This window comes from Notolabrus celidotus, chromosome 9 (assembly GCF_009762535.1).
Source record: "Notolabrus celidotus isolate fNotCel1 chromosome 9, fNotCel1.pri, whole genome shotgun sequence".
NCBI classification, from domain to species: Eukaryota; Metazoa; Chordata; class Actinopteri; order Labriformes; family Labridae; genus Notolabrus; species Notolabrus celidotus.
In genome coordinates this window covers 11,979,330-11,991,024 of record NC_048280.1, presented here as the reverse complement: position 1 = coordinate 11,991,024, position 11,695 = coordinate 11,979,330, and the positions used below count along the sequence as shown (strand labels likewise).

At 36.6% G+C, this 11,695-nt stretch overlaps 1 protein-coding gene across 7 annotated transcripts; it reads left to right on the top strand.

The window, feature by feature from the left end:
* Positions 1-1,805: 1,805 nt before the first annotated feature.
* Positions 1,806-8,574, top strand: LOC117819124 (izumo sperm-egg fusion protein 1). 7 transcript variants are annotated; one of them, XM_034692354.1, is made up of 10 exons: positions 1,806-2,029; positions 3,858-4,078; positions 4,553-4,627; positions 4,821-4,904; positions 5,013-5,033; positions 5,160-5,249; positions 5,511-5,668; positions 5,870-6,020; positions 7,768-7,936; positions 8,389-8,574. In XM_034692354.1, the coding sequence occupies exons 2-10, from the start codon at positions 3,877-3,879 to the stop codon at positions 8,426-8,428; spliced, it is 990 nt and encodes a 329-aa protein (XP_034548245.1). In that variant the 5' UTR covers positions 1,806-2,029; positions 3,858-3,876; the 3' UTR covers positions 8,429-8,574. The 7 variants fall into 7 exon arrangements, with proteins under 7 accessions (XP_034548245.1, XP_034548247.1, XP_034548241.1 ...); XM_034692356.1 differs by having other exon boundaries at positions 3,854-4,078; positions 5,511-5,638; XM_034692350.1 differs by having other exon boundaries at positions 3,854-4,078.
* The last annotated feature ends 3,121 nt before the right edge of the window (positions 8,575-11,695 follow it).

Below are 11,695 nucleotides of genomic sequence, written 5' to 3'. Positions count from 1 at the left end.
ATTCGAAGTTAAGATAAGATATAAAAGATAAGATATACTTTATTTGATCCCCCATTGTTACAGCAGTTTAAAACATGAGCAGGGGAATACAACAATGTACCTACATAGTTAAAAAATATAATACAAATAACAATACTAATAGTAATGATAAAATAAAATAAAATAAAATAAAATAAAATAAAATAAAATAAAATAAAATAAAATAAAATAAAATAAAATAGAAATAGAAATAGAAATAGAATAAAATAAGATATGTTAAATATTACAGAAATATACACACTATGCACACTTCTATCTACAGAAGAGGATTAGGGCCACCAGAGAAATAAAAAATAATTTAGGTCACATTTTTTTTATTATTATTATTCTGAGGAAAAAAGTCCGAATTCTGAGATTAAAGGCGGAATCCTGAGAAAAAAGTTAGAATTCTGAGATGAAAGTCAGAATTCTGAGAATAAAGTCAAAGTTCTGAAAATAAAGTCAAAATTCTGAGAAAAAATGTCAGAATTCTGAGATTAGAATTCTGAGATTAAAGTCCGAATTCTGAGATTAGAATTCTGAGATTAAAGTCAGAATTCTGAGAATAAAGTCAGAATTCTGAGAATAAATTCAGAATTCTGAGATTAGAATTTTGAGATAAAGTCAGAATTCTGAGATTAGAATTCTGAGATTAAAGTCAGAATTCTGAGATTAGAATTCTGAGATTAAAGTCAGAATTCTGAGAATAAAGTCAGAATTCTGAGATTAGAATTCTGAGATTAAAGTCAGAATTCTGACGTTAAATTTAGTCTCAGAATATGGTAACAGTAATTTCTGTGGAAAGACATCTCATTTTGATTCAGCAGCCCCTCAACATATACATAAAAAGTGTGTATGTTTCTGGAGTAAACCAGCCCCTATAGTGAGTACAAAAAAATACCAAAAATTGACATTGGAGTTATTTTTTGGACTTTCATTTGAAATGCAACGCACAACATACAAAACACATTAACAGAAATTGACTTTTTCAATGTTTTTCTCAGCATTTTGCCTTCTTGTCTGTGTTATATAATTTAATAAGTTTTGGTGCTGCTGTATTTTTGTTTTTAAAATATTACGTTTCAACCAAGTACTGTATGGTTTTGAAACTTTTCTAGCTTGTTAAAAAGGACATACAGTAAAAAATAAAAATAATAATCTCTCAATTTTTAGGGATGCTGAGATTCAATTTAGGGGTGCTACAGAACCCCCAAAAGTAGTCTAGAAATGCCTATGGGTTCTAAAAATAGGAATATTGGAATGATGAAAAAGCAAATATTGCCACTTATATCACAATTAGAAACCTATATTTTTTTTAAACAGAAATTGATTATCACACATCTATATACAAATCACAACAAATCAGCAATCAATACTAATATGAACTCATGAACATAGTTCCCTCAAGTCATGGCCATCAGAAAATAAAGAGCAAGAACATATAAAAAACACTCAACAAAAAATATTTACATTTACACTTTTTTTTTTCAGACGTTTTTAACCACTCTTATAGTTATTTATGCCACTCCTTGAAGCAGTTCCTGTCTGAAATGAGGCAGAGTGCCACATCACACAGTATAAAACTTTTTGGAAGCCATAATCAATTGAGTCATATAAATAATAAGTTCAATAATAATGATTCACTTATTCAGGTATTCACATTCACTCACTCACTCATTCAACAAAACAGTCTCCTAATCTGCTTCAAAATGTGTGTGTGTTTGATTAATTTAATGCTGTCATTAGTATTATCTTCAAACTATGGGCTATGTTTGTGTTGTCTCTGCGACTGTTGCTAGTGGAAACAATCCAAGAAAACAGTTCAAGGTGTACTAACTTCTCTCTCGGCTAATGCTAATTAAAAAACTACTTTAAATACATTCAGCTTCGTAGTCATAGTTGAATCAGGGGTTTGAAAAAAATGAAGGGGGAACTTTGTGTTTCGTAGTATCTGACAGGCCAGGTTATGTGTCAAATCAGCCTGGCACAGTAGCAGCACAGTCCAGCAGCAGTAAGTAAGTACATAATGTCCTGATTGTTTCTGTTACATGCTCTCTACCACTGGGTGACAGCAACGAGCTAAAACGGATATATGAACACGATGAGATAATATGACACAGCTTGGGTCTATACCTTTTATCCCTTTTCTGTTTTGAAATACATATATTATATTTTATGTTACATGTGCTGTAATATGTTATAATCTCTAATAAGTGCCAGCAACGATGGGGGAACTGTTTATCTGTGTCGCTTTCATGCGTTTCTTTTTTTTGTTTTTTTTTGCAGAATTGTTGTTGATGGCCCAAACTAGCTAACAGCAATGGTAGCAATGCTAATTGAGTTGTATTTTGGCCAAAGTTAAAAAGAAAAATAAAGTATTAGAGGCAAAGCTGAATATCCTGCTAAGCAAAGAGAACAACTGCTCTATGGTTCAACAGGTGCTGCACATTTTATTCTCAAGTGGCAAAGTTACTTGTGATGCACAGGGCATAAACATTTTTAAAAGCAAACTCAAGACCTACCTTTTTAGTTTCTCTGTTAACTGAGTTTCATTCATTTTTATAAGAGTTTTATTTATTCATTTATTGAATTATGTATTCTCTAGTTCAAATTGTATTCACTTTTATTTATTTATGTACTTGTTTATTTTATTTTTTAAGTATGGCATCTTATTTTCTTTTAATGGTTTAATATTTTAGTGTTTTATTATCTTAGAAATTTATTTTATTTTGGTGATTTTGATTCCCTGTGTTCAGTTTTAACATCTTATTCTACCTCCAGTGTTTTTTCATTGAGATATCATGAGAGAGTTTCCTCTTTTCGTTCAGCAACTTCTTTTTGTAATTAGTATTTTATTGATTTTTACAAAAGACTTATCACATTTGGGTGAAAAACAAATATCTCATTTTTTTTACATGAAACAATATATAAATAATAATAATAATATAAATGAACAGATACATTAAAATAAACACATTTAACTAATAAAAATTGAAACCAAAACCCACAGTTAGAAATAAATTTAAAAAAACAAAGCAACTTCTTATTAATTTTTTATTGTTATTAATATTATTGTTGCATATATTGTGATCCTAGCCTTAGGTATTGCGGGGTGGGTTTGGGGTCGGGGCTGGGGCTGGGATCTTTTTCTTAATTTATGCTATTTCAAGTTGTTTTTATGTACAGCACTTTGTGTTACAATGTCATTGTATGAAAGGTGCTTTATAAACAAAGTCTGATTCATTTATTGATTGATCGATTGATGAAGACTAGTTAAAGTAGTATTGCTTATTCTACGGAGACTTTAAGAAGATTAGCTAGTTAATTTCTGTGAATTCAGCCGCAGAAGTAATCTGAAGGTGTCACCTTGGGTTTGATTGGTCTTTGGTTCTATATTCTAAAGTGAAAAGTATTTTATCACAAGAATAAAAGACAGACTTAAATGTTAAAACAACGATTGGTTTCAGCCCTAAAATTATCTTTGATGAAACAATCAAACTGACTGAACATAGATATTCTGCTTTATTATACAACTGCGATGTAGACTTCTGATAAAACTACACTGTCCCAAAAACATGAGGCCAACATATGTCCCAACATCAGTAAAAGTACTAACAGGGGTGATGGGAACATCACCTGCTTTCCTGTCAGCTGCCGTTACTGTAAATGTACCATTTACCAAAAGGGCAAATGTAGGCGTGATGATAAGAGGTGCAGTAACAGTAAAGATGTAAGTGTATCAGTTGTAATATTTGGCAATTGTGTTTCAGAACATGCAATGGCTGACTGAAAGATAACCAGAGATAAAGTTACTCATCTTCGTGTTCTTCCTGAGGTAGTTCAGGGTGTAGAGGAGAGATGCTGCTGGTATTGGTGTCCCTGCTCTGCTGTGTCTGCTCAGCAGAGGCCTGTCTGCAGTGTGACCGCAAGATCAGACTCCTCCATGAGGACTTTGCCCTGTCTGCGCCCACTGTGGATGACCAAATAGAGCTGAAAAAGATTTGTGACCATGCCTATGTGACCTACAGAGAGACCAGCAGGCAACGGAAGGGAGTCATTGGTGAGAGTACAGCCTGGTTTGACACAATGCAGTATGGCATGACTGTGTGGTGTTGTGAAAATTAACATTCGTTGACTTATTGGTCATATCTTGCCTCTCATTTATATTACAGGTTTCCTTCAGTATGTGCACCTAACTTAATTTGTATAGCCCCTGTCACAGAAACACAAAGCCCAAAGTACCTCTCAGGGAAACTGACAGAAAGAAATCAACAATAGATAACATTTTGCAAGATTAAAAACTTGTACAATTAAAAACAAACAAATGTCAGGAATCAGTCTATGAAGTAGTAAACAGTCAAACCACAAAATAATCTCCAAGGTAAACCCAGAGCTAAGGGTTTGTTTTTTTTACTGGCATTTAAAGCTTTTTCAGACTACTGCCATAATTTTGATTTGGATGGGAGTATGAGTGAGATGAAGATGCGTGATATTAAAGTCAATAAAAAAGCACTCTCTGCTTGCCATTCTTCAGATCCTACCACCCTGTATAGAGCCAGAACTGAGTACCAGATTGAGTTTGACCGCTTTTTGAAGACCCAGCAGACGGGTGAGAAACAAAAAAATATATTCGTCATGAAAAATTATTCCAAATGAATACACACCAGATGGAAAATTTGGATAGAAAACAGCACAGCTATTGTAATTGTTCTCTTGTATCACCATAGAGCATATCTTTATGTGACACTCTAATAAAAGTCAATACCCTTCACATTTTAAGACAAACTTTGTTCTTCTTTCAGAATCTGTGACATTTGAAGCCATTATGATCATGGAGAAGGGCAGGAAGATCCTGGAGAAACACTTGGACATATTCATCCGTGATGGTAATAGACAGTGAGTGCTCTGCACAGTATGAGGCAGAGCACTTTGTGTAAGTCATGGCTCTGTACAAGATGCATTAGTTTCACATCATTTGTTTGTCTCTCCCTCAGGATTGTGCCCTAACAAGTGTGGTAAGTTTGATCCGTCTGATTCTTTCCTTTGTATTAAATCCTTGTTGATCCATTGAATGTATTTAATAAGTACATGTTTACAGAGCACATGTCTGAGCATGTGTGTGTGTGTTCTGTGGCTTTCAGGGCTTTTGAGACGAAGAATAATGGATTGCTTCTCATGCCGCTACAAGATGTACATCTGTCCTTCTCCCTCTGGTCAGCAGGATTGCGGGGGTATGTTTTTATTTTCTTGTTTGTGAGTATGTATGTGCATGTTGTAGCTGAGTGGGTAGATAAGGGCTGGTTGTACCCACTCATTTTAGTGGGAGTTCATCACTACATGGACAGCACAAGCTGTGCGCGGAGACATGCTGTCACGAGTGTGTAAATGTGCTGCTGCTCGTCCATGTGCAAGGCTAATGAAAAAGATTATTCAAGTAATCCTCATGCGAATGAATGAAGCATCTCTCTTTTTCTCTCCTCTTCTTTCTCTAGAGTACCCAGTGCAGGCTGAGGAGGGAGGCCAGGCTGTGTTGAACTGTCTCTTGCCATGGCATCGTCTTCTGCTTGACAGATCAGAGTATCACTACTCATGGGCTTCTGGTGTGCCAGGAACTAAAAAGGTCCCTCTGCCTTCACTTGTTCCCTCTTTGGTAAAAAAAATGAGGAAGTGAAGCGTAAAGTAGTAGCTCATGATACTTTCCACTTTCTATCCACTTTTACGCACTTCCTGATGTCCATGTATTTGACCTTTATTTAGCTTTACATTCTCACCGTGGATATGCACACTTACTGTCTGACACCTTCTACACTCACTTATTTACAACTGTCATTGTCTAAATCTGTGTGTGCAGCTGAATGAGAGTGACTTCAGCACCTTGGTGGTGACAGATGACTCAACTGTGATCTTAAATCAGCTGCATGTGAATGAACAAGGAACATATTGCTGCTCTCTGCAAGGCCAAAATGGGATAATCTTCTACAGAGTCACTTTCCTACTCACTGGTACAGTAAAGCCTTTTCAGTATCATCACAGAAAAAATGTCAGTAACTCTAAAAAGGGCAGGAGGACGTCACATTCAAGAAGGTTTAGTTTTTCAGTTTCCAAGTAAAACCTTAAACACTCAAATCCTTACTTGACTACTCAATGTAAATGGCTTTGCGTAAAACAGATCAAATTTCAGCTTTCAGACCTGCGGACAATTAGCAACAACATTTTTTTCCAATGTACTTTATTAATTACATGTTCAGAATTTAGACTCTTGAACAAGTCAGCTGAGTAGGGCTGTTGGTTATCTACTGTGTACTTACGTGTGTTGTTTTGTTTGCGTGCAGAAGGCCAGCAAACATACCCAGGATAGAAATCATAGGCACATAGTCAGAGGCTGTAAAGTGAAGTTGAGGCTAATCAATAAATTCTAAAGACAGTGGGGAGTCAATAGCAGTGAAGAGGCAGGAAGACAGATCAGGTATGATCAGATCAGACAAATGTAAGAGCTATGAGTATGTGAATGAGTGTGTGATGAGGGGGTTAGGTGAAGGTATGGAGTGGGATCAAGCGGCAACCTCCGGTCTCAAACTATGTGCAAATGCTCAAGTGTTATAAACTGCAATTCATCGAGAATCCGCTTGAGGCTGGCTGCAGAAACCCAGGAAACCAAATAGACGCCAATTCAAAGAAGACGATCTTTGCAGCATTAATAAACATGTTTACAGCCTGGTTCAAAAAACAGCTTGGCTCTACGTAGCTTATTTCTCTATCTGCACACACTGTACGGGGGTGAATTTTTTTCTAACACGACAGTTAAGAAGATATTAAGATTACGAGTTTTTGCCCAAATAAGGACATGACTGACTTGACTCCTGGTCAGGAACACATAGCTGTTGGCTAAGAGGCTCAAACTCTGCCCCTTTACGTCACACTATGACTGGTTGAGTTCCGAATTTCCAATATGGCTGCCGCCACCGATTGGCTTCAAAACAGCGCTCAGGAACAGATGGGTGACGTCACGGATACTACATCCATATTTTATACAGTCTATGAGTTGGATAGGTGAGTTAAGTGAGGTGAAATTTGGGAGAAACTGGGAGACAGGAAGGGACAATCCCAGTCTCAATAGTCACAAACTTAACAATGTTCCTGCCAAGTTCATGTGGGCTCTGACGCAGACTTCACAACACCAAAGAGAGCACATTCTATGAGTCTTCATACCAGCTGATGCTCCTGTTGGATTTACCAAGAGTTCATTGCAAACTTGGGGTAATGTAAAGAAACTCCACCACCATAAACGGCCAAACTCTACGTTTAAAAAAAAGTTTGTTTCTCTGGTGACTAAAAAACGTCATCAGTGAAAGTCACAAGCTTTACGGGGTATTGTTGCTACACTTTTCTACAATGGAGGAAGGTAAAGATGTGCCATCCATCTTTGTGTAGATTCCATGGTTCATTACGGCTTAATTTCTATCCTTTTTTGGTGGTATGAATTTCGGAGTTTAACCAAAGTCACACTGGGTTTAAATGTATTGTAACAACCTGTTGTTAGTATTCTGTACCATATCCAAGATCCCCTTTCTGTCTCTTTGAAGATTTGTCTTTTTTAAATGATGTCCAAACCCCTTGTCACTGTCAATCTACACGCAGTATAAGCTCAAAAGTGTAAAGACCTTCTACTATATTTCTCTCAATACAAATATTATTGTACGCCTCTGTCAACACATCTTTATTAAATCTTCACCCCTACTTTTTCCACAGTTACCCCGTTGTCTGTCCAGACTCATCGACCTGTCCTCACTTTGCCTACCCTGCCTCATGGAGACAACTACTCACCTTTCCTACCTACTGATGACCTACTGGTGCCAATCATTGCTATGGTTACTGCTCTGAGTCTGGCAGCGAGCGTAGGCCTCACAGTTGTCCTGGGGTGAGAAACCATAAGTGGGTGGAGGGTACAAATAGAGAGGGTTGGGGGGGGTGACAGGAAAGGTGGAGGAGTAGAAGGGTGGCACGGAACAGTTAGACAGCATGATAGACTAAATGAGGCCTGACGGAGGAAGTGGTTGTGTAGTCATAGTTGAAAGATTGAGTCATACTTTTGAGGCTTAGGTTTATGTCACATGAAGCTACAATAGATTTAAAAATAGAGTCATTGTTTACAATTTAACGGATTACATCTTTCAGCAGTTTTCTTAAAGAGTATGTCACATCTCATAGGAAATGATGTCAGTTACTTGAGGGCAACAATCAAAAGGTGTTAACTTAGATTTATATTACAAAGGTCCAACAAAGGCAGGGTTTTCTGTTTGTTCTGTTTTTTTTTGTTCGGTATCAATATATCATCTAAATGACTGATTGCTGTGTTTGTGACCTCTCTAGACTGATGATAAAGCAGAGGAAAGCCACGAAGAAGCCATGAAGGAAGAAGATTAAGTAAAAGAAACATAAAAACAATGTGTTATGATGCCCCTGTGTAAAATAAAAACGTACTGAAATGGTTCCATTCACTTTGTGTTGGAACAAGCCTCTCAGTTGCGCAATAAATTTCCCAGAATGAAGTGCAAAGTCATGTTCAGAAATTACTTGGAAGTGAGAAACATGCGCGTGGTGGTTAAATGAAGCACATAGGGTTTCTACTGTGTACTGTTTATCTTGAATACTGAACAATAACTTAGGGGTTTGTCTGTGTGAATCACAGTGAATATAACACTGACATCCCACTCCCCCTCAAAAAAAAGAAAGAAAGTGTGGTGTGTGGTAAAATTGGAGAGTACAGCACACATGCCCACTGAAACACGCTTGTAAAAAAAAAAACATAAACCACTCAGTTTTCCGTAACAGTTAACACCAGCCGCCCTGAACAAATCAGTGATCTGACCCCATCAGGCACACGTTCCCCCTCAATGGAGCGGTGGCGTTGTCACGTGGGTGTTTGTGAGAGGAGTCAGGGATGAGCTAAATCGCCGGGATTACAGTGTTTGCTAAGGATTAATAGCTCCCAGCCATCCAATTAATCTTTGATAATCCCCCTCTGAGAGAAAAGGGGGGTTGCAGGCAGATGTTTTAATCAGTTTGGGTTTTTTTATCTTTATTTTACTTATATATCTATTAAGAGAAATTACACATTTTTACATCACTGAGTATATTCAAAAGCATATCTTTGCTGCACCATCAGTAGACTTTTGATTTCTACTTTTTCATCTGCTGACAGGATACCGTCTGTTTGTTTTGATGGCAAAGCTGCTTTTGATTCAAAAGATACTCAGCTGTAGAAACACAATCTTCAACACATACTCTTTGTCATCCTTCTCAGTCGGTCACGTGTCATATATCTGCTTACTGCTGCCGTTTTTTATCCCTGGTGCCTTTTTCAATTGTCCATTCATCTTACGTCATACCTCGTACTCAGAGTGGGAAGCTCAAAGCTGTAATAATCTTGTACTTTAATGTTCAAGGTTGTTTGTTGTATAGATTTAGGTTTTGTGACAATTATAATCCATTCAAAGAGGACATTGGAGCTATAGTCAGACAACAGCTAACGTTAGCTGTTTGCTGTGTACTAAATCATTTTATTGTTAGCAAGGAAGTCAATGAAAATGTTGCTGTTTGGTATTTTATATGGCAAACCACGAAAGGTCGTAATTCTATGTCAGCATAATATTCGCTCGAAACAAATACTAGCAACTACCAACTAGTTGTTGGTAGTACCAAAATAACACATAAGCTATAGTTGACAGCAGACAGTTGGAAAAAAATCTACAAATGGATTTAATTCCATGCAAACATAATATTAGCTTGAAACATTCCTATCTAAAGTCCTTACTTAAGTAAAACATTAGCTATGATTGGGCTACAGCCAAAGTTTGCATCTAGCTACCAAATAATTTTATTGTTAGCTAGGAAGCCATAGTTTGGTATTGTATATGTCAGAATAGGAAAGGCTTCCAATCCTTAATAGTGCACTATTAGCTGGAAATAAATACCTTGCTATTGTCAATGCTAAAATTACACAGTATCAATCAATCAATCAATCAAGCTTTATTTATATAGCACCTTTCATACAAATCAAATGCAACCCAAAGTGCTTTACAGCGATTGAAAAACAAGAAAGAAGCAGAAATAAAACGATGGCAAGACATATTAGGGGAAGATAATAATGATAATAATAATAATGAAAATTAAAAATAAGAAAAACATAAAATAAAATAGAGACTAATGCACACCAAAAATAAAATATGTGTAATTAAAATAAGTTAAAGCATCAAAATTAAGAGTACAAATAGTTCAAATAAATAGATTTAAAAAGGGTAAGGATAAGAGTTGAAAATAAAACTAACTATCTAACTATGATGTAAGCAAGGTGTTTATTTCAAGTTAATATTATGCTAGAAGGATTTATAGACAACCGTTAGGAAAGGCTAGGGTTCCTTGCTAGAATAATGTTGGCCTTAGACAAAAAGCTAGCTGATATTTTACTCTGATAACACATTTGCTGTGGTCAGAAAACATGGCATCCCACAACCTACAAGTACTGTTAGCAAGGAAGTTGAAAATATTATCATTTAGTCGTTTGACACAACAGAATAAGAAGAGCTCTAAATCCTTGCTAGCATAATGTTAGTATGAAACAAAACCTAGTTAATGTTCTTTCTCTAATTATACCTCAGAAGGGCTTGAATGCTAGCTTATGGTGCTCGTGATTATTTAACATATTTGTTTCTTTGAAATGTGGATAGATTTCCCCTCCAAACTTTAAGTGTTTACTGTCTGACAGGTAGCTGTTTTATCAAAAAGTGATAAAAATTATCATTATTTTCAGGTACCCAACATTTATTCTACCTAACTTAGTGGAGTGAAATAATGCCATTTAAGCTTCATGTCCTGAAGAGGAAAACGGCTGTTAATACAAGGTAGGGACATAAAAGGCTGTTTTTTCCTGCGTTGGCACGATGTCAAATCAATATTGTCCCCAAAAGCAAAGTTCAAGCCTCTGTCAACATTACTAAATACAAGATTTATTTTAGGCTAGCTGTTTGCCAAAAATTGACTCTGATTTGGAAACATGGGAAATATTGTGAAAGAATTTATATTAATGAAAATGAAAGCAAATTGTGTATGAGTCACTAAAAACGGAAATGGATGTTACTCATGAAATCTCTTATCAGTACTCAGGTTCTCTGTAACTTCTGAGAAACTTACATCAGGCATAGTTAGTTTGGGATATGAGCCCTGACAAATGTAAGCAGAGGTGTAATGATACGGTATAAGGGTGTGCGTGTTTGTGAATGTGGCTGTTGAGGCGTGCATCGATGGTGACAGGATGTATGTGAGATGTTGTTTCCTGTCTGGTTGCTGAGATGGAGGCGAATGTCAAAAAACCAAGACACCCTCACACAAGGACACACACATCACGTCATCTCATCACTGTGTGTTCATACAGTTGGTGTGTGTGTGTGTGTGTTGAGGCCTAAAGTACAGGTTGAGGCAACATCAAATGCATTTTCAGTCACTCCATGACAGCCATGATATACTGTGTTCCATAGCGTGTGTGTGTGTGTGTGTGTTTGTGTGTGTGTGTGTGTGTGTGTGTATGTGTGTGTGTGTGTGTGTGTGTGTGTGTGTGTGTGTGTGTGTGTGTGTGTGTGTGTGTGTGTGTGTGTGTGTGGACTGAAATTGCAGCCTCAGC

Bases quoted from the DNA above. Each gene is read 5' to 3' on its own strand.
- LOC117819124 (XM_034692354.1), top strand. From the start codon at position 3,877: ATGCTGCTGGTATTGGTGTCCCTGCTCTGCTGTGTCTGCTCAGCAGAG. The intron at 5,669-5,869 runs GTAAAAAAAATG...CTGTGTGTGCAG, and splicing joins CTTCACTTGTTCCCTCTTTG to CTGAATGAGAGTGACTTCAG. The intron at 7,937-8,388 runs GTGAGAAACCAT...TGACCTCTCTAG, and splicing joins GGCCTCACAGTTGTCCTGGG to ACTGATGATAAAGCAGAGGA.